The sequence below is a fragment of the Tarenaya hassleriana genome, unplaced genomic scaffold (assembly GCF_000463585.1).
Source record: "Tarenaya hassleriana unplaced genomic scaffold, ASM46358v1 Cleome7, whole genome shotgun sequence".
Classification (NCBI taxonomy): Eukaryota; Viridiplantae; Streptophyta; class Magnoliopsida; order Brassicales; family Cleomaceae; genus Tarenaya; species Tarenaya hassleriana.
In genome coordinates, this window is record NW_010969548.1 from 1,988,964 (window position 1) to 2,011,197 (window position 22,234).

General features: G+C 41.4%; 5 protein-coding genes across 7 annotated transcripts; 3 read left to right on the forward strand and 2 right to left on the reverse strand.

The window, feature by feature from the left end:
• Nucleotides 1-1,341: 1,341 nt before the first annotated feature.
• On the reverse strand, nt 1,342-3,958 carry LOC104800795 (root phototropism protein 2-like). The gene is made up of 4 exons (XM_010523716.1): nt 3,848-3,958; nt 3,645-3,714; nt 2,910-3,287; nt 1,342-2,749 (listed from the first exon to the last, which is right to left on the reverse strand). Exons 1-4 carry the CDS (start codon nt 3,904-3,906, stop codon nt 1,538-1,540), a joined length of 1,719 nt encoding a protein of 572 aa, XP_010522018.1. The 5' UTR covers nt 3,907-3,958; the 3' UTR covers nt 1,342-1,537.
• Nucleotides 3,959-7,274: 3,316 nt separating this feature from the next.
• LOC104800798 (probable LRR receptor-like serine/threonine-protein kinase At1g06840) lies at nt 7,275-12,492 on the forward strand. 3 transcript variants are annotated; one of them, XM_010523719.2, is made up of 21 exons: nt 7,276-7,449; nt 7,544-7,680; nt 7,793-7,943; nt 8,048-8,119; nt 8,230-8,301; nt 8,453-8,596; nt 8,689-8,760; nt 8,847-8,918; nt 9,044-9,118; nt 9,218-9,286; nt 9,383-9,451; nt 9,563-9,634; nt 9,748-9,834; nt 9,930-10,001; nt 10,082-10,590; nt 10,658-10,813; nt 10,887-11,170; nt 11,240-11,291; nt 11,421-11,671; nt 11,752-11,886; nt 11,965-12,492. In XM_010523719.2, the coding sequence occupies exons 2-21, from the start codon at nt 7,557-7,559 to the stop codon at nt 12,331-12,333; spliced, it is 2,907 nt and encodes a 968-aa protein (XP_010522021.1). In that variant the 5' UTR covers nt 7,276-7,449; nt 7,544-7,556; the 3' UTR covers nt 12,334-12,492. The 3 variants fall into 3 exon arrangements, with proteins under 3 accessions (XP_019056496.1, XP_010522021.1, XP_010522022.1); XM_019200951.1 differs by having other exon boundaries at nt 7,275-7,680; XM_010523720.1 differs by lacking the exons at nt 7,276-7,449; nt 7,544-7,680 and having other exon boundaries at nt 7,821-7,943; nt 8,074-8,119.
• A 1,426-nt stretch (nt 12,493-13,918) lies between these two features.
• On the forward strand, nt 13,919-15,701 carry LOC104801537. The gene is made up of 3 exons (XM_019200954.1): nt 13,919-14,111; nt 14,233-14,514; nt 14,728-15,701. The coding sequence occupies exons 2-3, from the start codon at nt 14,282-14,284 to the stop codon at nt 14,894-14,896; spliced, it is 402 nt and encodes a 133-aa protein (XP_019056499.1). The 5' UTR covers nt 13,919-14,111; nt 14,233-14,281; the 3' UTR covers nt 14,897-15,701.
• Nucleotides 15,702-18,102: 2,401 nt separating this feature from the next.
• LOC104800800 (phospholipase A1-Igamma2, chloroplastic-like) lies at nt 18,103-21,220 on the forward strand. The gene is made up of 3 exons (XM_010523722.2): nt 18,103-19,014; nt 19,084-19,541; nt 20,470-21,220. Exons 1-3 carry the CDS (start codon nt 18,130-18,132, stop codon nt 20,711-20,713), a joined length of 1,587 nt encoding a protein of 528 aa, XP_010522024.1. The 5' UTR covers nt 18,103-18,129; the 3' UTR covers nt 20,714-21,220.
• On the reverse strand, nt 21,099-22,177 carry LOC104800799 (photosystem II reaction center W protein, chloroplastic-like). Its single transcript, XM_010523721.1, has 2 exons — nt 22,002-22,177; nt 21,099-21,543 (listed from the first exon to the last, which is right to left on the reverse strand). Exons 1-2 carry the CDS (start codon nt 22,096-22,098, stop codon nt 21,233-21,235), a joined length of 408 nt encoding a protein of 135 aa, XP_010522023.1. The 5' UTR covers nt 22,099-22,177; the 3' UTR covers nt 21,099-21,232.
• Nucleotides 22,178-22,234: the final 57 nt, after the last annotated feature.

Genomic DNA, 22,234 nt, shown 5'->3' on the forward strand with positions numbered 1-22,234 from the left:
ATTTGATTCCATGGCCTGTGTGAGGTTCAGCAAAATACTCCTCAACTTCCTTGCAATCTTGAATTGTATCCAAGGCAACAAGTTCTCGTGATAGACACGTCGCCCTTCAGCTCCTCCTGCCTCAGGTTCTCAAACCTTTGTCCATAAATGAATCATTCCAAGGATGATTCCATATCGAGTGTCAAGTAGAATTTCCCATTCAGATATGAAAATGCCAGCACTTGATCTGATTATGCGTTCTCTACGTTTCTCTTTAGCTTCCGTTATAGATAGAGCAATACATCCTTATGCAATAACATGATTCAAAACACGGCACTTCAGTAGTACCTCATTATGCTTCATCATAAGAACTGAAGCTCAATCCGAGCTTCTTCACGTACTGATTGTCTGATTCTTGCATCGTGTTCAAGCTTCCACCAGATGGGGACTATCTGCAACCATCAAATTTAAAACATAGCTACAAAGACAAGACCTTAACCTCGCAGTGCATATAGTACATCACATGGTATTCTATGTAATTCTCTAGCCTTGCAGATTCCCTTCACTGATTCCCTTCACTGATCTAACAAACGAACGAGATTCACTGTTTCTAGGTTCAGCGGCTCGTACAGCTCAATACAACACCAAGACTATTCTTTCTAATGTGATCATTCGCATTAGAAAAGAGCTCAAAGAATGGTACATAGATTCAATGGAATCAGTCCTAGATCGGCAACCTTGTCCAAAATACAAACCTAGAGCATCCACAACAGCGGCAACCCCGACCGACCTCCGAAACATTGATTCCGTCAAACCGCCCAACGTAATCTTCAAACACCACCAAGTCACTCAGTTTTGTCACGCCGAAAACCGAGAGGAGTAGCAAGCGGAGCAGCAAAGATATCAACAAGAAGCTCCGGCGAAACAACTGATCGCCGACCGGAGATCGGCCCGTCACGGACACCCTTCCTCGGCCGCCACCGTCCGTCACCATCCCCGAAAATACCGGCACAAGGCTACTTCGCTACTTCTTCGGATTCATCGAGGTCATCGCCATTCTTCCAGATTTTCTGAACCCTCAGTCCGATCAGAGGTGGTTCGCCTGGGATCGTGAACACGTCCGTCTCTAGCCGTTTGAAGCAACCTGTTGGACTCAATTCGAAAACATAGATGGGCCTTTTAAAACGTGCTTTAGAGTAGGCCCGATGGGCCTATTAACTGGATTATTTGGGCCTATTTTTTTCAACAAGAATGTCGCGCAACGCGTCATCATTCGAAGACCACGTCAGCATCACGGAAGATCCACGTCAACTATTCGTCATCACGTGGGCAGATAAAGAACCGGATATACTTTAAGGCATGAATATAAAACAGAATATTTATTACATGCAAAAAAAAAAAAGAATATTTAACTGAAACCCACGGCTGTAATTCTTTAATTAGAGGAATTAAAGATTACAAAATTAAATCACACAACACGTAAGGCCACGTAAGCATAACGACTGATCTTTTATTAATGAACAAAACCCATGAGAGTCTCTTTTAATTCAACCCTTCATCAAGAGATGGAGAACCTTCGCCTCCTGGGCTTGGTAATGTCGACGCCACTGTCGTCATCAATGTTTGAAGTATCCTTAGCTCCGTGTCTGAACGGATTCAGCTTCCCCAAAGTCTTGGAAACCGACGAGAAGAACGTATATTTGCTCTTTTTGCTCAAAGATGAAGCTCCAACACTTCCCTGATTCTTCTGCATATCAGAAACATACATCTTCATCTTCATCAGCTCCGTCCTCAACGCCTCATTCTCCTTCTCCAACGACACATCTTTCTGCAACTGCCCACGAATCTCCATAGCTTCGGGAACGTCTCTGTCTTCTTTGCCGCTTCTGAGCTTGAGATTGTCGTAGTAGAGAGCGTGAAGAACAATGTTGACAGGTAAACGCTTGTTCTGTGATGCGTGGAGACGAGCTTCGTAAGAAAGCTTCAAAGGGTCCATGGAACTGCAGGCTTTTTCGCGTTCGATCTCGTCTAGATTCGGATGGGCCTTCAAGTAAATGTCGACGGCTCGGTAGAGGTCGTCGTCTACTTTTCTGGCGGCTTTCGGGACGAGATTCGCGAATCCGTTGAACTTTGGGATGCTTAGTTCACCGTATGTCGCTATCTCGGCCAAGTATATGTCCACTGTCTTGGCTACTCTCTGAAGAGAAGGAGAGCATTCTCCTCTGAAATGGCCGCCATTGAAGACTCCCACGCTCTTCTCTTTCTCCACGAACGCCGAGAAGATCCTCCTCACGCTGTCCAGATCAAGAAGACGTTCCCCGTCGTAAGTGAACGTCGCCACGAGGAGATCGTCCACCGTCACGTGCTCCAGGACGGAGGAGATCCGTTTCTCGAGCTCGTTCTTGCAAGAAGTGGAGGCTTTGAGGAAGATGGAGCAGCGGAGGAGGCTGCAGAGGAAGTTGATCGGGAAAACGCCTTTCTCTGAAGGTAAGAGAGAGACTATTCCCTCGACAAGATCTCTCTGTTGGGCTCTCGCGTCGGCATCTTCGAGGTCCGAGGATTTGATTCCATGGCCTGTGTGATCTCTTACAAGATCTCTCAGAGATTTCTCTGTGTAGGTGGTGATGGCAGATGCCAAGGCCGAAGCTTTAGCACCTCGTTGCTTCATCCCTGTTAAGACCTCGGCGAAGAAATCGATGTCTAAGATGCAGAGCTCCTCCGTCCACCAGTTTGGAGGCGATCGAGACGGAAACGTAGCCTCACTGCAAGCCTGTTTTTTTTTTTTTCATTTTTGCAGAGGAGACAATAAAAAGACAAGATTCAGAACCAGACTTGACTGAAGAAAGAATTAGAAAGTTGCAGACAAGAATTGTCGGAGAATTGCAGAAACATGGTCAAGGGATTTCAGAGGGTATAAAAAGCTGACCAACCTTGGAGCTGATGACGTCGAGGCAACGTTTGACGATGCCGAGATCTTGAGCGGCGGGGAGAAGAAGCTCGCATGACTTGAGGACGACAATGGCGCCGGAGAGGCTGGAGAGAGCGACCTGCGAGAGGAAATCTAGGGTTCGGCTGGCTAGGTTGCTCTCGCAGTACTCGTCGGTCATCTGGAGGAACTCGGCGGCGCAGTGGAGAGCCGCCACGTTCTGAACGGTGATCTCGAAGTTGACGCCATAGCAGAACTTGGCGGCTTTCTCGAACATCTCCGGACCTCCTGGGATGTCGGAGAGATCAATTATCGTGAGATCTGTGTCTTTTGACTCCATTATCAGCTTCCTGATGTAGTTGCTCTTACCCACAAGCAAGAACTGGCGACAAATATAGGCACATGAATCATGAACGAATCATCATATATGAATATCAGAATTTAGAACCCCATTATATAATCTTGTTTTTGTAATTTCTTTTTGTTCACGTTTGGTTATTCAACGCTGTTTTAAGCATATGGTCAGATCGTGTGTTAACGTATGAGGGCAATCTTTGTATAAAGTTTTGCATGAATTTGAAGACATGGAGGATTAGGATAACAAAATTATAGTTTTAACATATTATGAAAGCGGTCTCATGCAATTAAAAAAAGGCATCTTTGTCGATTTTATTACATCGATTAGCGACATAATTGATTATGGTTACGTAATCATAAGGAGAGAAATGGTAAAGGGTACCTTGTGAAGAGAGAAGCTGGCCTCGCAGACATCAACGACAACATCGGCGGGGGTGTCCTGAGAGGAAACCCTGCACATATCAAACCATGCATTACATAGAGATTATAACTCATTCAATGGACCAACCATTTGGTTATTCTAATTAAAAGTACCGTAAAAAACTATACGTTTAATACCCAAAGAACAAAAAGATGCGAACCCACCATTGATCGGTTCTCTCCATGGCCATGTCCATGTTCATGGGGTTTCCTTCACTAGCCATTGTTAATGCTCTCCCTATCTATATCTCTCTGTGATGAGGGAGACGCAGGCAGAGAGGGAGTCTATATAAGGAAGGAGAAGAAATCCTAATCATATGGACCCATCATTATCATATTTAACTCTCCTCTCTCATTATCTACGTGTTGCATTTGTCGCCTTGTGATTGTTCGTTATCCGCTCATATCTTCGTTTGGTCTATTAGTTTCCCTCTTTTTTCACCTTTTCCCCATTCCCCTTTCCCTACTTTTGATTATTAGGGTTTATAACAAGTGATTAATGGAATAATTTACTCAGGGACTCCCCATATATATGCGTTTTATTTTATCATATAAATGAGGTTAATCACTATGTATATAGAGATAGATAGATACATACGCGTTAGAATTACGTGATAATAAGATTAGATGGGAGGACGGGTCGAAGGAGGCATGCATGTGACAGAGCGGAGGAGACGTATCTGTCGCTTTTACGACTGGCCGCCGTGTTTCCTCCTCAAGCCCGTGGATGCTGCTTCTCCACGTCATCACCCCCGAATCGAGTCTCCCTCTCTTTTCACCAATCAAATTATTCCACGTGTCCATATCTCTTTATTTGATCTCCCAGCATCCACGTAGGGGTCTCAAACGAGCCAGTTCGGATCATTTTGGGTAGGGGTGGCCATTTCGGTTATTAACCAAATAACCGAGCCGAACCGAATCGAATAAGACATAACCGTATCCGAACCGAACCCGACATCAAAACCGAACGGTTATGATTTACTTAAACCCGAAAAACCGAAACCGAAACCGAATAAAAAATAACCGAAAAAACCGAGAGAATAACCGACATTTTCTTTGGAAAATTGAACTTTTTACCAAAACCGAACCGAACCCGAACCGAAAAATAACCGAACCGAACCGAACCGGAATTTATATAAAAACCGAATGGTTATAGTTTTTCTATAACCGAAATAACCGAACCCGAATATAACCGAACCGAACCCGAACCGAAACCCGAATTGGCCACCCCTAATTTTGGGCTCGGCTCATTTGGCTCGTATCGTTTTGGGTTCAGCTCGTTAGGTTCGTTTTCTAACGAGCCAGAAAAACATCGGCTCAGATCGCTCACCAGTTTTCCGATCTGAACGAGCCGGCTCGTTGAGCGAAGGATATATAATATTTTTTATTTATATTTATTTTAAATATAATTATAAATTTAAATAAATACATAAAATTTTAATAAAACATCAATATCATTTAATATTTTCAATTATCACAATCATAATAATTAGTATATTTATAATATCATATAAATAATATAAAAAAAATTAATATAAAATTATATTAGAGTTTTTTATATAAATTTAAATTAATTTTTAAAAAAATATCAGCTCGTTGAGTAACTCGCAAGCTCGCCGAGCCAGACTCAATGAACACGTGTTCAATGAGCTCTGGCTCCTTAGGCTCGTTTTTTAACGAGTTGAAAAAATTACGGCTCACATCGCTCGTTTTCTGGCGAGCCATGAGCTAACTCGCGGGCTGGACTCGTTTTGACACCCCTAATCCCACTTGCCTCTCTGGTCAAACTTTGACTTCCGTGGTACATGCATGTACATGTACGCAGTCCTATCATTTTTCAGAATGTAATGACAGGTTCGGGGATTAGTAATATAACAGTAAATAAAGTAGATGATAACATTCAAATATATAAAAATCATCATATGGTAAGTGAACAATCTTTCAGGATTTTTAGTTATAAAATTAAGAGATATAAAATAATTTAGATTAAATATTTTGATATTTTATATTAAAACTGTATGAAAATTAATATTTTTTTAAGCTTCGGAAACGTTAAAACGCTATAATATTTCCCAATCCAAGTACAGTTACGATCTTTGATTTTTTTTTTTGTATCACATAAAATCATTGATAAAAGAAGTTTTGAGTGATGGTCCTTAGAATACGATATTTATAGAGTACAAAGACGGGAGCCAGGGTTATATATATAATATATATATACTTACTACATGATTGGATAAGCCACTGGAGGAAAGTCAGCAGTTGGGGGATGACGTGGCAAATGGGCTCCGACAAATGAGGACTTTGGGCCAAGTGGATGAAGCTTCGTGGTCCAGTCTTTAATTGTGTTGGCGCTCTCAGTCTCCGTACCTATCCACCTATATTATATATTATTATTATAATTATTATTATTATCCAGAAATTATTTTCATGATTTGTCTTACACACAAACCACCATGCATTTATTTATTTATTTATTTATTTATTTTGGACCATTCATTATTTAATTTTATGGGTTTGGATATAATTATTTTAATTTGAATAAAAAGGGCCCGTTAGGTATGGAAATCGGATTATTAACCGCCCTGCTGTTGACTTTTGACTCTTTTTTTTCCTCTCGTAATTATTACAATTTATATAGACAATTTATTTATTTATTTTTCTCTCAGTCAATGTGCTTACTTATTTTGTGACGAAGATCTTTCATCTTGGTCTTGGTGGGATTCTGTAGTTCATTTGGTGGCACAGACAACCATACAAACAGTAGATATGTCATAGTTATATTCTCCTGGTCCAGTCGTTACTAATAGTTATATAAATTACTTAGCTTTGTCGTATTATAAAAATCCCGTATTAATATACACGAACTTATAAAGAAAATTTAAATAAATACACGGATTTTAAAATTTTCAAATAAATGTTTAAACTCTTCTTAACTTTTATATTAAAATCTAATTTTTAAATTAATAAAATCAAATTGTAAAATTTGAAACAGTTTCAAAAAATTGCCATAAAATTAAAATCTAAATATTCATAAAAACCATCATGATAATATGAGTTTTGAACACGGTTTTAAAGTGTATAATATTAAAACTTCCCTTGTTTTATTATATGGACTTTAGATCATACTTTTTTTAATGTATTTTTTAACCATTATGAGCATCATTTTTCTATTCACACTGATCATATAATTTTAATGGTGTAATCGATATGATTATTGTGACCATTATATAATCTTAACGATGTGATTAATACAATCAATATGACTTTAAAATATGTTATATTGATCATACGAAAAATGATGTAGAAAAGTATTAACTGAAATACAAATATCAAAATTGGCGCTTGTTAAAAGCCTCAATTCAGCATAGCAATTAATAATTTGGTACAATCTTTTATTTAATCATCAAATTGTTATAGTTTCCTTTAACAAAAAAAATATATATATATGTTATAGTTTCGGATATGTTTCATATGCTTCTCCTCTCTATCTATTCCCTGCTGTGTTGTATTGTATCTGCCAACCGTTATTATTAAATGATGTTTTGCATAGATCCAAGAAAGATGATGTAAGACGGCCCACAAAAGGGGAAAAAAAAAGAAGAGAGTAGACAGCATTCCCGCGCCAGCACCGAGAGCTGGGGGAGGGGGGGAACTGTGAAGGCGGCGGCGAGATTCAGACAACCAGTCGCTCTCCATGGATGAACTGGTCAATATCTTGGCAAGAACTCAGAATTGTCGAGCAACAATGTTTTATCATTCGTCAGGTCTTTTACCAAATACCACCAACTTCCCACTACGCAAGTCTTTATCTTCCTCTCCATTCTCCATGATTTTCCTCTCACTATCTCGTCGCCATAGGTTGAGAATCAAGATGTTCTCTCCGAGGGCTTCGTCCTCTGCTTTTCTTGTCGCCGCTTTCCTCTTTTTCTGCAGCTTCTTCTTCTTCGTCGTCGTTCCGGTTTCCGCTCAAGACAATATCACCGACCCTGTCGAAGGTTTAAGCTTTTTGCTAATTCCTTCTCTTTTGGGTTTGATTTCAGACAATATGTATCCTCTGCGATATGGGTTTCTTTCTTCTGATACTCTCTCGCTCACTCTGTGGTTCAGTGAGGGCTTTGATAGACATAAGAAGTAGCTTGAGCGATCCCTTCCGGAGATTGAGGAACTGGGGACGCGGAGATCCGTGCGCGTCGAATTGGACAGGTGTTCTCTGTTTCAATTCCACAATGGATGATGGATACCTTCATGTCCAAGAACTGTAAAGTCTTCTTCACCATCCTGCTCTTGTCGATTCCTCTTCTGGTTGTCTGGTTTTTGAATGATGTTCTTGTTTGAACAAATTTATGGATTTTATCCATTCAGACAGCTACTCAACATGAATCTCTCAGGGAGCTTGTCCCCGGAGCTTGGTCGGCTGTCTCGATTAAGAATCTTGTATGGGAGAAATGTTTTTTGATTTCTTCTTCAATCTGTATGGTTTAATTTGATGCCAACTAGTGACATTGGATTCTCTTTGTTTATGAAAATGCACTTTCTAATGTCAGGGATTTCATGTGGAACACTTTATCCGGGAATATACCAAAGGAAATTGGCAATATCACGTCGTTGGAACTCTTGTAAGTTAGCAGGACTCTGATCATGTATATGTTTGCCATTACTGGAGTGCACTTAGGCAAGGAAGTTCAAGTTTTGTTTTGGAATCTCCATTGTCTCTTTGGTACTTCACAGTTGTAATGAGACACTCTGGTTTTCTCTACATTCCTTCAGGCTCTTAAATGGGAACCAATTAACAGGCCCCTTGCCCGACGAGCTTGGCTATCTCCCGAAACTGGACAGAATACAGATTGACGAAAATCATATATCGGGACCAATACCCAAATCGTTTGCAAATTTAAACAAGACCAAGCATTTGTGAGTGTCGTTTCCTTTCTCCATTGCCATGATTGTTTCCCTTACATAAATTGCATCAATGCTTTTCTTTGGTTCATCTTATCTTCTCCCAGTCACATGAATAACAATTCGCTTAGCGGGCAAATACCACCAGAGCTTGGCCGGTTACCATCACTCGTTCACCTGTAAGTCGGTGTTCGTTTTTTAAAATATCCATGTTTTGTTTACAAGCATGTCAAAATGACAAAATCCTTGTTTTATATATTTGCAGCCTTCTTGACAACAACAATTTATCGGGCTATCTTCCTCCCGAGTTATCTGAAATGCCAAATTTGCTTATAGTGTATGCTTCTTTCCTTCCCTTCTGTACATCTTATGATCTCCTGGAATCTAACTATTGCCATTCTTACTGGTGATCGAAGTTTTTTAGTTCATTTTCATCTTCGTTCTTGTGTTTGTTTATGGCAGTCAACTTGATAACAACCACTTTGATGGGGCCACCATTCCATCTTCTTTCGGAAACATGTCTAAGCTTCTCAAGTTGTAAGTGTTTGTTTTGAAGTCGAGTTTGTTTAAAGTCATCGATGAACATTACGGGCTGCAATATTGAAATCAGCAGTCCGTTTTTGTTTGATTTTGCAGGAGCCTTAGAAACTGCAGCTTGGAAGGACCAATGCCGGATCTAAGCAGGATCCCATACCTTGGTTATTTGTAGGTTTTTGTTTCTTATGTAAATCCCTTCAGTGTCCTAATTGGGGAAATTGGTTTCCATCTGTTTCTGACTTTCGTGCACGATTTCCATTCCAGGGACCTTAGCCGGAATCAGTTGAATGGATCTATCCCAACAGGGAAGCTTTCCGATAATATCACAACAATGTAGGGTCTTTGCTAAATCCCGAGCCATGCAGTTTTTGTTCGGTATCCTTCAACATGCTCTTTAAATGGGTGGCTCTTAAATCTGATATCTTTCGATGAAATTACACGCAGAAATCTGTCCAACAACAGTCTGACAGGAACCATCGCTGCAAGATTTTCAGGTCTTCCCCTCCTTCAAAGATTGTGAGTGTTCTTGCTCTTATTATGGTTTGTGAAATGCAGTTGTTGGTTATAATGTCTTTGGATAAATAAGGCAATAATGGTTTTTTTTCTTTGTTGGCCACTTGATGTTACAGGTCACTTGCGAATAACGCTTTGAACGGTTCCATTCCCTCCGATATTTGGCAGGACAGAGCGTTGAACTCTAACGAGAGTCTTGTCGTGTATATCTCCTGTTCTTTTTTATCTTTGAGCTTCTGCATAATGTCTTTTGTTTTGTCAGAACATGTTTTCATACCTTTCGTCTCTCGTCTTGCAGGGATCTTAGGAATAACGGGTTCTCAAATATTACTGGCCGCAGCTCCGATCTCCCTCCAAATGTGACCATCTGGTTTGCTTCCCATCTTTCCCTTTTCTTTTCCTTTTGTTTTGTTGCTTCTATACATTGAATCATGTACTGTACTTGTGCAGGCTCCAAGGAAATCCATTATGTTCATCTTCAAACTTGATTCAATTCTGTGGAGCTCGTGCCGAGGGAGATGATGATTCACAGGTTTCAACAAATCTTACTGGGGCTTGTCCCCCTTTTGGATGCCCACCACCTTTTGAATACTCTCCTCATTCTCCTGAACCTTGCTTTTGTGCCGCTCCTCTTCTCGTTGGTTATCGATTGAAAAGTCCCGGTTTTTCGGATTTTCTTCCTTACGTGAACGAGTTCGAGAGATACTTGACCTCTGGCCTCAAGCTGAATCTGTATCAGCTGGACATTGCTTCATTCCAATGGCAGAAAGGGCCGAGGCTTCGAATGTTCCTGAAGCTCTTCCCTGTAGTTCCTCCTACCTCTAACGGTTCTCGCATCTTCAATGCTAGCGAGGTTCGGAGAATCAGATCCGAGTTCACGGGATGGAACATACCAGACAGTGACGTGTTCGGCCCTTACGAGCTTATCAGCTTCACCTTGCTTGATGTCTACCGAGATGGTTTGTCCCCTCGAACTTTGATCCTCTCACCATTATCATTTTCTTATCATGCTCATTGATCTTGCAGTGTTTCCCATTTCGAAATCGGGTGTAAGTAAAGGCGTAGTGGTGGGAATAGTTCTCGGGGCAGTTGTCGCCACTGTCACGCTAACCGCAATAATCTCGCTTGTCATAGTGAAGTTCCGTATGAAAGGATACACTCCAGTTTCTAAACGGAAACGATGTAAGTATTCTTCGTGATCGTGCAAAATACGCGGGTAAAAGTCGAAATGTTTCCTATATATTTTCATGTGCAGCTTCAAGGGCACCTATCAGAATCGAAGGGGTGAGGAGCTTCGCCTATTCTGAGCTATCTCTGGCTACGGACAGTTTCAACAGTTCTACTCTTATCGGGCAAGGAGGTTACGGAAAGGTTTACAGAGGGATCCTCGGGGATGGAATCATTGTTGCGATCAAGAGAGCGCAAGAAGGGTCGCTGCAAGGCGAGAGGGAGTTTCTGACAGAGATCGAGTTGCTGTCGAGATTACATCATAGGAACCTTGTCTCTCTTGTAGGGTTTTGCGACGAAGAAGGTGAACAAGTAAGGCACCTCTCCTGTCCTGATTTCCCGTATGTTCGTATCGTTATTTGATTCGATGAAAACGTGCAGATGCTGGTCTATGAGTTCATGCCGAATGGTACCTTGCGAGATAACCTTTCTGGTACGTTTTCGCTTCTTTTCCGGCGTAAGTTCGTCTATGAATGCTCGGTTATGAGATCAATGGAGGAACCATTCTTTTATTACAGTGTTCTTGATGTTTCTGTGTGTATATACGCAAATGTAATGACAGATAAGACGAGGGAATCTATGAGTTTCGCAATGAGGCTGAGGATCGCTATAGGTTCAGCCAAGGGAATCTCGTATCTACATACGGAAGCTGATCCGCCGATATTTCATCGCGATATCAAAGCCAGCAACATATTGTTAGACTCGAAATTCGTGGCAAAGGTTGCGGATTTCGGACTGTCTAGACTTGCTCCGGTTCCCGACATGGAAGGCATTGCTCCAAACCATGTTTCCACTGTCGTGAAAGGAACTCCGGTAAGAGAAAAAAAAACGGATTCCGCCTTCGTTTTTACTCGATCAGACCTCGTTTAACAGCAAATTCTCGGCTCCTGCAGGGTTATCTAGATCCCGAATACTTCTTGACTCATAAACTGACAGACAAGAGCGATGTGTACAGTCTCGGTGTAGTGTTTCTGGAACTACTGACGGGAATGCATGCCATCTCTCGCGGCAAGAACCTTGTCCGAGAGGTTAACACATTTTCCGATGTTTTCTCGATCATAATCTCTGTCTGATCCTTTCTCTGAAAGACTTCGACGAATTGTCAGGTCAATGCTGCGTATCAGTCCGGTATGATATTGTCAGTGATCGACAAGCGAATGGGATCGATCCCCACGGAGTGCGTGGAGAAGTTTGCGACTTTAGCTCTAAGATGCAGCAGAGATGAGACAGAGGCAAGGCCTTCAATGGCGGAAGTGGTGAGAGAACTCGAAAGAATATGGAATCTGATGCCTGAATCTCAGGTTGCCAAAACGGCAGATTTGTCGGAGAGTGAAAGCCAGAGCCGGAAGCCGATGGCGAGTTCACCGTCGGAGTCATCTTCTTCGACGTCGGCCATGAAGAATCCGTACTCGTCAATGGATATCTCAGGCAGTGATCTTGTAAGCGGAGTTACTCCCTCCATAACACCTAGATAGATAGACATAGACATAGACATAGGCGTAGGCATATATAAGCATTATTGTTCAAAGGCTTGTCTTGTCTGAAATTTTTGTTGTTCTTGTACGGTCTTCATGCATGGTGGTGGGTTAGAATTTAGATGCTGTGTATTGAAACGAGTTAGATGCTTTGGACTCTGTTTGTTTGGTTTTCTAATGACAATAAGTGCGTAGATTCGTAAAACCGGGAAATTGATTTTTAAACCGAACCGATTCGTTTGGAGATTGGCGTTGACGCCAAAATTGTGGGAACATCGTCTTGAAAATGTTCGTTCGAAAACCCTAGATCGACAAATTGACGTCGCCGAGCACTTCTCCGATGAGTGCGGGAGTGGTCGATGAAGGTTGATAGGAGCGAGAATTTCAGGTTCGAGGAATTCACGGATACGGACAAGGAAGAGATGATGGAGATGCCATTTTCGTCTTCGTCATCGGCGACGTCGTCTCTCCGGGCGAACGCCATGGGAGCGCCGTCGGCTCAGAGAGATTCTTCTCTTTCCTCTGCCTATTCCCTCTCCCGCTCGAGCTCCTCCCAAGGTCCATTTTTTTTTCGTTTTTTTTTTCATTATGAGGTTGCTATTATTGGATAACCCCGAGTATTTGTTTGGATTCGAACCCGTTTTGCTTGAGCTTTCAGCTGTTTGAAATTTCAGGATGGTTTCTGGGTTTCTCCGAATAGCTTCGTTTGAAAATGTCTTTGTTGTCGAATTCTGCTGTATATGATTCCAATGCAGTTTGCTTCTTCAATTGAACAAGAAGTGAAGCTCCATGAGTAGAGTACAGCTCCCATGCTTCAGGAACTAAGGCGAAGACAACATCAGATACTTTGTCACATCCTTGTCCTGACGTGATTCTGTAGTATACCAATGTGTATTCCTGGTTCTCCTGCAAGATGGCTAGTCTAGGTGAAATTGTGATTTACGATTCTCCGTTTCCAGGAATCTGCTAAGATGGGCAAGAAAACAGAGAGCCCTTCACTGCAGATAAGCTTCTTTACAACCTCTGGATTATATCTTTCTTGGGAGATACATTCATCTGTATCTTGCATTCCATTCTGCAAATACATGTAGGTAACGAGGCATGTTCATTCACATGGTTTTGTATATTTCCTCTTCTTGTCATCACCTTGTTAACAATCTTGTGTCTGAAATTATGCGCCTTTTCCTTCTTCAGGAGGGTTTTACAGCAGTGGATAACAGAACTTGGGGAATCATTCAAGAAGCCGAGTGGTTCTGTTTCATGGGACAAAGCTATAAAACAATCTCAGATGAACCAGCAGAGAATCCCCAGAGGCAAGCGGAATTAGAATTGTTTCATGTAACAAAGCTTATATATCTGTTACCCTTAGCTCTGATATCTTTTCTGGGTCATTTTGGATTAGTCTTCTACAATCTTAATTATTAGACCTCAAAAAGGTGTCTGATATTCTGGTACAGAGACTAACTTTGTTTATATCAGATTCTTTTAGACAAAGGTTCACACGGTATGAGGATAAACTTGTTTTTTTGGGTCATAAAGTTAGAGATGAACTTTTATTTATGTTCTTCATATTCTTCTGGCAGGTTGCCATGGCGAACTCAAAGCTCCTTCTTCGGGAGCTGAAGACAGTAAAAGCTGAACTAGCCTTTGCCAATCAACTATGTTCCCAGCTGGAGGAGGAAGATAAGGTTCTGCAGGAGTGTTATAATAGAGGAGACATCCCAGAAGATGATGCATCGATGTTCTTTCAATCTCATCTTGACCTTTATAATGATCCGGTATTGATGTTCTTCCAATTTCAGTTCATAGATCATCTTAGAAAACATAAAATCAATCAAGGACTGGCTCATTTTTATAAATCTAACTTTCTGTACTCTTAATCTTGTGTCAACCTTCTAGATACGACTTCAACTCAAATCATTACTAACTGAGAAGACTCGGTTGGCTCATGAGAACTCGGCATACACCCGGGAAAAATCGATTTCTACAAGAGGTAGTTGAATATCATCAGTTCACAATGCAGGATGTTGTCTACTCGGATGAGAATATCGAGGAAGTAACCGACCACCTGAATTCATTTAGATTTTCCCCACTCCTCCAAACTCGAAAGCCAGGGATCTCAAATGACACAATCATTGTTCTGTTCTATTCAAGTTGCAATTCAGACAATTTGTTCAACAGGTATGTAGTTTTTCCTAAGATTTAATAGATATGTAAATATTGCATCAATACAATTTTACACTTGCCCCCAAATTACACAGTCAAAAGCAGAAAACTACATTAAACAAATTACATAGCTAACATCTTCTTATTCAATATCATTCCCCATAGTTAATAAATAGCCTTATGTAGAACTCCTTTTTAACACAAATTAGCCTGATATGGTTTCACCAGAGGAACCAGAGAGCCACTGAGGTGCAGTGACATGACTTCATTGGTCGAGCCAATGAGTTTACCGCTGATGAAGACGGCAGGGACAGGCGTGGAACACCCGATCCTCATCAGGGCCTTCTCGATTTCCCGGCAATCAGGCTCCTTGTCTATCTCATGGATCGTTGGATGAACCCCGAGATCTTGGAACAGGACTTGGACCGCATAGGACAGACAACACGAGCTCTTGCTGAAGATAACCACCCCTTTCTCTGACGACATCCTCATCACCTTGTCCATTTCTCGCAGAAAGAAGTAAAGCTAGAAGTGGTTCTTCTTCTGTCTTTATATGGATTAGCAGCAGAGCATTAGAACCGAGAACCCATGAAAGCAAACCTGGGTTTGAACCTAACCAAACCGAGGTTTCGAGTTTCGGGTAGGTGGGTTATATTGCAAATGAGCTCGATGCTGTATGGGACAACAATGGCTCGAAATCCGGGATATTTATAAGCAGAAGAAGGAAGAGCAAGAATCCTCTGTCTGAGAGAGAGAGAGGTTATGAAAGTTGAAGAACTTTCAATAGGTTCCAAGTTCAGTAAAGCAGCTTTACTACAAGCGAAATAATTCGTTCGGACCGAATCCTCTGCCTTTCTCCGTGCTGTCAGGACCAACAAAATTTGCTTATTGGTATTGCCTTTTTTTTCCCCAGTGAGATGCCGAGATTAGCAGCATTTTGATGGATGGAGCATATGGTTCAAGGGTCGGTCCATTAGTCTTGCAGATTCTGCTTTTCGGCTTATTGCAGAAGATAAAGGCATTATGGATGAATATCGTTGGTTGATGAATATATGGACCATCTTCTGCAGATGCCATAAGCATATTGGACCTGTAAAAAGATGGATACAGGTATTTGTGCCCGTAATCTCTGTTGGACCATACTGTAACAAAAACCCTACTTACAGCGTGGTTTTCTTTTATGCACCTCTTTTGATCCTTAAGATTCGATTATCAATAAATGCAATTAATTTCCATATTGTCTTAAAAAACGGCTATGATGAACAGCAAGAGATACGGTGGAGTGGCAAGTGGACACCCATTGAAGAATCTCAAAGAAAAATTTAAAAGGGGAAACAAAGAATCTCAACTTTTAAAATTTTTAATGGAAAAGAATGTTTATATATCGTTTTTTATTGGCCACGAGATGTTCTAAATAATATTTAACCATGAACCGATATCTTTAAGTTCTATACATTTACCGTTCATTCCTGGTTCATATGTCGGTTTTACATTTGCTTGTATTTTATGCTTTTTAGCCCAAATGATAGATCTGATTCAACACTGTTTTTTTCAAAACCCAAACTGGTTCTTGACCAGTCACATCTCTAAAGATATGGTTATCTTTCTTATATTCCCTGCAAAAGAAAGAATCGAAAATCACCGGTAATGATCGGTGGTGGAGCAAATATATATCGGATTCTTGGTGTGCCCATTTCCCTTCCACAAGTTGCAATGATTCTTCATGTTAGAAGAGAATCAGTCGATTTTTAACAATTGTACTTTCTGAAACCACAAACCTGGTTAGGACTTATATATATATATATGATCAGTTTGGTTACTTTGATATATGTCTTTTACCCGTAAAAAAAAGGATTATTTAAACTTTCAACTCGAATTTTCTACGATGTAAGGGAAAATGCGAAGAAGAATTTTCCATGACATATGATACTTTCTGTCTCCTCTTTAGGTTTGATTGCAGATGGATAGATGGATGGAAGGAAGAATCTGTTGGACATGTTTACTGTATTTGTCGACCACACAAGTGTATGTATAGCTTTCCAAATATGAATTTTGGTGTTATTTCGACCCATGACCGCCCGAGGTGAATCCCATAAAGAAAGAAAGAAAGAAATTTGATAGAAATGCCTATTCACAAAGGGTTTCAAGAACAAATTAAAAAACAGTTTTGGAAATCTAAATAATCATGTGTTCTTCAGATCATATATATATATGTGTATATATACACTATATGATATCTCAATCTTTCAAGTGTTTAATAGTGAAGAACAGAGAAATAGTATGAAAACAATTAATCTCATTCACAGATCTTTGTCTCAAGAGATTCATGACTTAGAACATGTTTAGGTTCTTGCACGTGAGAGGATTATAGAACAGGTTAGCCAGTGAGTTCATCTTGTTTCTTGCACTTTGTGAATCCATAACCGGTTTGGGCCGCATCTTAAGATGCCGGGCCTAAACCGGCCCGATATTCTTTGGATATGTTACAGATATTTTCCTCTTTTGGATATGTTGCACGGTCGTTTGTTTTTTGGATTTGTTTTGTAAATATAATTATATTGCATTTCAATTACATTGTAGATATAAATGTATTATTTTTAATTTGGTATGCTAGTATGTTATCCTAAAAGATTTATTATTATTATTATTATAAAAGAGCTCTCTTCATTCATGTGTTGCATTTTTCTTATTGTACTTTGAAATGTATGTGATATATCATAGATAAATCTTACATCTTTCGAGATATATATATATATATATATATATATCGAAATACTAACATAGTCTAAGCTTGTACCAATTCTATAAACTAATATTAATCAGAACGGATCATAAATAATGGGTTTTTAAAATATATTATAAACTTCTAGCACTACAAAATAATAAAAAAAAGCAATATGATTGATTTGTGATATCCTTTATATATATATATATATATAACATAGCAACTGCCACCGTGGCATGGGAACATAAACATGACGTTGGTGGGGACATCAAAAGATATGCTATTATTGTTATCTCACACGGACCAACATAATAATTACCATACGTCTTTTAAATGGAGATTATGTATTAATGTTTTTAGATTTAATAGCTGTTAGATTTGTAAATATAAATTTAATATTTATCAACCGGTACATTAGAAGCTCGTGGCCAATTTTTAAAATTTTTTTAAACGTGGGAAAAGAACACGTACCCGATTATAGACTAATCAACGCATACTACAATTTTCGAGAAGGTACTTATTGTCAACTATTCACATGAATATTTTGATTAAATGCTGCTCTATCAGTGATATTTAATTATAGTAATATGATATTTTATGTCTGGTTAATTTAATTTAATGGATCGGTATCAAAAGAAACAAAATCCGGAAAATGAAAAAAAATTACATATTGTAAAAACAAAATATTAGGAGGAGGCCAACATAATATGGAGGACCATATCTTAACATAGCGTTATATCATTGCTAATATTCAATACGTTCATTTTAACCAAAAATAAATAAATTAATACGTTCATACATATTATATAATGAACATATATATCCACATGCATATATATATATATATATATATATAAAGGAACTGTTTCGTACCATCCCTTACGCAAGCTCCAAGCTCTTCAACAATGGAAACTACTTCTCTATCCCACAACCTTCTTCACACCTCCACATCTCTCAGAAGTCACTTCTCCTCTCCTCAATCTCGGTTCCCGGCTAACTCAACCCTCAGATTTCCGGTGGTATCGCCGGCTGGAATCACCGCGAAATCACTCTCCAGAACTAACGAGAGTTCTCTCTCCGCCGTGATCTCGAAGCTCGAGCGAGAGAGGAACGAGCTAATCGACGACGCCGCTGCCGCCGACGGGGAACGTTGGATGACGGCGGAGGAGATTCGACGGCGGCACCGGAAGGCAGAGGAGGAGAAGAGGCTGAGGGACACGTGGCGGAAGGTCCACGGCGAAGACGATTGGGTCGGGTTACTGGATCCGATGGATCCGGTTCTCAGATCCGAATTGATCCGTTACGGCGAATTGGCTCAAGCTTGCTATGACGCCTTCGATTTCGATCCTTTCTCCAGATACTGTGGAAGCTGCAGATTCACTCGCCACAAGTTCTTCGAATCCCTAGGAATGGCGGACTGCGGCTACACGGTGGCGCGTTACCTCTACGCGACCTCCAATATCAACCTCCCGAACTTCTTCAAACGATCGCGGTGGCCGAAGGTGTGGAGCAAGAATGCGAATTGGATGGGATACGTCGCCGTCTCCGACGATGAGACCTCCCGCAACCGCCTCGGTCGCCGCGACATCGCCGTCGCGTGGAGAGGCACCGTCACGCGCCTCGAGTGGATCGCGGATCTCATGGATTACCTCAAGCCGGTCACCGGAAACAACCTCCGGTGCCCCGACCCGGGCGCCAAAGCCGAGTCCGGGTTCCTCGATCTCTACACTGACAAAGACGAAGCCTGCAACTTCTCCAAATTCTCGGCCCGCGAACAAATCCTGACTGAGGTGAGTTGACATTTTCACTATGTCCATCATCCAATCTCCAAGAAAAACAAACAACTAAATTCCGAACAGGTGAAGCGAATGGTGGAGATGCACGGAGACGGAAACGAGGAGATGAGCATAACGGTGACGGGTCACAGCCTGGGAGGAGCACTGGCGATACTGAGCGCGTACGACATAGCGGAGATGGGACTGAACAGGACGCGATCCGGCCGGGTGTTGCCGGTGACAGTGTTCACGTACGCAGGCCCTCGAGTGGGGAACGTGCGGTTCAAGGAGAGGATGGAGGAATTGGGGGTAAAGGTGCTGAGGGTGGTGAACGTACATGACGTGGTTCCCAAGTCACCGGGGCTCTTCCTGAACGAGCGTGCACCACACGCGCTCATGAAGATGGCCGAGGGTCTTCCATGGTGTTACTCCCACGTGGGCTGCGAGCTGGCCCTCGACCACCAGAACTCGCCATTTCTCAAACCTTCTGTTGATCCTTCCAATGCTCATAACTTGGAAGCTCTCTTGCATCTCCTTGACGGGTAATTCACTTTCACTCTCACTATTTTCCCTTCTTTTTTTTTAAAGTTGGATAAACGAAACATAGATAAAAAAAAATAGAAAATCATTCATTCCAAGTTTATCGATTTCATATCTAACGAAATTAACCAAGAAACCGTAGCCGAGTAGAATAGCGTAGTTGGTTGAGAAGAAGTGATTGCTTCTCTTCCAGATCCCGTATTCCAACCGTGAGTTAGGAGGAGAAACACGATTTAACTGCGATACAAAGACGATTTTTTTTTTTTACGATGGTAAACGCCTATCCTACAACCCTTCGGGTCGGACACCGAACACCGCAATGCCTCTCAACTCATGGGCCGGACGAAAACGACATCAGGACAACATCGCGAACCCGAGAAAACCCACTGCCCTACGCAGTAGTTGGCAAACCACGCAGAGCATGTAAACCAACCTAAAGCTGATGGCTCAAGGGGAGTTCCATATCTAGGTGACTCCCCAAAGACGAAATTTTGAATATTTAAGAGATATTAATCAGGGCTAAAATGATTAGTCACGTTTCAAATTGACCCTACGTGTGGAAATACTAAAGGAGAGGACAGGGAGATAACTGATAAGACTCTGACAAATGACCAAATCTTAAGAAAACGACAAAAACACTGTGGAAAATCTTCCACAGCCTGTTCGATAAAATTGTTAATATATTATATTATACATATGTACGTAATCTCCATTTGATTACACGTAGAATTATATATAGAATGTTAAATTGTGGAATCAAATCTCTCCTTGTTATCTTCCGGTTCCTCTCATCTCCGTTGACTCGAATATCACATGGATCTCGAGTTCTTAAAATAATATATAACTATCCTTTCCTTTCCTGTTTCCTAATTTCATAGGCGTAAAAAGAGATCATGCATTGATAATATATATATGAATTTTGAAATACAGATATCACGGGAAAGGGCAAAGGTTCGTGTTGGCGAGTGGAAGAGATCCAGCACTGGTGAACAAAGCTTCGGACTTCTTGAAAGACCATTTCATGATTCCACCGTTTTGGCGTCAAGACGCGAACAAGGGAATGGTTAGGAACCACGAGGGGCGTTGGATTCAGCCCGAACGCCTTCGAGTCGAAGATCACCACCCTCCCGACATCCATCTCCACCTCTCCCAGCTCCGCCTTCTCGGCTCTTAGCCATTTACTCCCTCCATGAGATCGATGCTGTACCATAAAATCGGTTTCAACGGTGAATCAGTCCGGTTCTCCTATATCAGATGGCCAAAGGGATGTCTCTTCTAGGGGACATAACACTCCGATGTTCGTGGTCTTATGCCGCCGACGTTCTTGTACATGGCATGATCGTATCTACATATGTAAAAAGAGCTAATCGAAGAGAAGATGCCGAGCAAAGTGTCTCCTTCTCATTTCATACAAATGTATCGTTCCGTTTCTAGGTACGTGCATGAGCATGTAATGCAATGAAATGCATCTATGATGTTGATCCCTCCTACCGCATGAGGGATTGCTCCTACTTGCTTTGTAAATGCATAAGATCACATATGTGATTTCGGGACTGATGTGAATCACAACATTCCACGTCTTTTTCGAGAACAACGACCAACTGGGATTTGTTTAAATTATATGTTCAAGCACGAGACAGAGAGAGAGAGAGAGAGAGAAGGCTGAATATAGTGGGGGGGAGGGAGAAGTGGTTCAGAGGGAAAGACCAGATTCCTCGTCCTCCTCGAGAGAGGAAGCGTAAATGAAGTAAAAAGCCCAGATGAAACCGAACACTCCGAACAGAATCCATCCCAACAGGTTGTTGCTCAGACCGAAGGGAAGTCCTGTTCCTTCCGTCGACATCCTCTCGTCCACCAGAGCCATTGCGGGGCTGCTCATCACGGCCGTCAATAACGCTGCTGCCGCCGACGCTCCTGCTCCAGCCGCTGTGCTGTTCGGCTGCTTCTTCTCCATCGAGCATCTCACTCCGCTGCTCCTCTTTCCCCCCTTCTTCAAGGACAGGCCTGATCAACAACAGCAGAGTTTTCAGACACTCTGTCAAATCCGATTGGTTAACCAGACTGCTTTAGATAAGACTTGTCTTGCATCTCAAAGGTGATGATACCGAGTTCAGGTGCAACTTACTATGGATGTGTTGCCTTTACAATAGCTATAGCTATCTTCAAGGATCAAGATCCATTCCTTACAGTTAACAGCATATGCTGGTTTTACATGGCACAGATGGTCTAACTTTTTTTTTGTCTTATATGAAATATCAATCATGGATAAGGTTACCTATGGTGGTGAATGGATCCTAATGTTCGAAGATCCAAAAGTTTCTAACCAATAACTAGTCCTAAAATCAACAAACATTTCAAATCCAAAAGGGGTAAGAAAGAAACCGAATGGAGTTTTACACTACTATGTCTAAGTGATGTTGTTGAGAAGATGAAGATGAGATTACAGAGGAGGTGAATCTTACCGACGACGGGTGCGACAGAGGCGGCGGAGGAAGGCTTGAGGAGAAGTCCGGCGCCAGAGACGGCGGAGGAAGTGGCGGTGGCTGTGATGCTTGCCATTTGTGCTGTGTTCTTTTGCTGTCAAACTCAAGAGTGGAAAACCTGATCAATCCTATAAAACCAACCCTCCTTTCTATATTTCTTTTTATGTTCTATGGGCTTTGAGACGGACGCAAACTAGTGGTCGGAAATCTGC

Bases quoted from the DNA above. Each gene is read 5' to 3' on its own strand.
- LOC104800800 (XM_010523722.2), top strand. From the start codon at position 18,130: ATGGAAACTACTTCTCTATCCCACAACCTTCTTCACACCTCCACATCT. The intron at 19,015-19,083 runs GTGAGTTGACAT...AATTCCGAACAG, and splicing joins GCGAACAAATCCTGACTGAG to GTGAAGCGAATGGTGGAGAT. The intron at 19,542-20,469 runs GTAATTCACTTT...TTTGAAATACAG, and splicing joins CTCTTGCATCTCCTTGACGG to ATATCACGGGAAAGGGCAAA.
- LOC104800795 (XM_010523716.1), bottom strand. From the start codon at position 3,906: ATGGCTAGTGAAGGAAACCCCATGAACATGGACATGGCCATGGAGAGA. The intron at 3,715-3,847 runs GTGGGTTCGCAT...TGATATGTGCAG, and splicing joins ATGGAGAGAACCGATCAATG to GGTTTCCTCTCAGGACACCC. The intron at 3,288-3,644 runs GTACCCTTTACC...ATTTGTCGCCAG, and splicing joins CCAGCTTCTCTCTTCACAAG to TTCTTGCTTGTGGGTAAGAG.
- LOC104800798 (XM_019200951.1), top strand. From the start codon at position 7,380: ATGGATGAACTGGTCAATATCTTGGCAAGAACTCAGAATTGTCGAGCA. The intron at 8,302-8,452 runs GTAAGTTAGCAG...ACATTCCTTCAG, and splicing joins ATCACGTCGTTGGAACTCTT to GCTCTTAAATGGGAACCAAT. The intron at 8,597-8,688 runs GTGAGTGTCGTT...ATCTTCTCCCAG, and splicing joins TTAAACAAGACCAAGCATTT to TCACATGAATAACAATTCGC.
- LOC104801537 (XM_019200954.1), top strand. From the start codon at position 14,282: ATGAGAACTCGGCATACACCCGGGAAAAATCGATTTCTACAAGAGGTA. The intron at 14,515-14,727 runs GTATGTAGTTTT...TGGTTTCACCAG, and splicing joins TCAGACAATTTGTTCAACAG to AGGAACCAGAGAGCCACTGA.
- LOC104800799 (XM_010523721.1), bottom strand. From the start codon at position 22,098: ATGGCAAGCATCACAGCCACCGCCACTTCCTCCGCCGTCTCTGGCGCC. The intron at 21,544-22,001 runs GTAAGATTCACC...GTTGTTGATCAG, and splicing joins CTCTGTCGCACCCGTCGTCG to GCCTGTCCTTGAAGAAGGGG.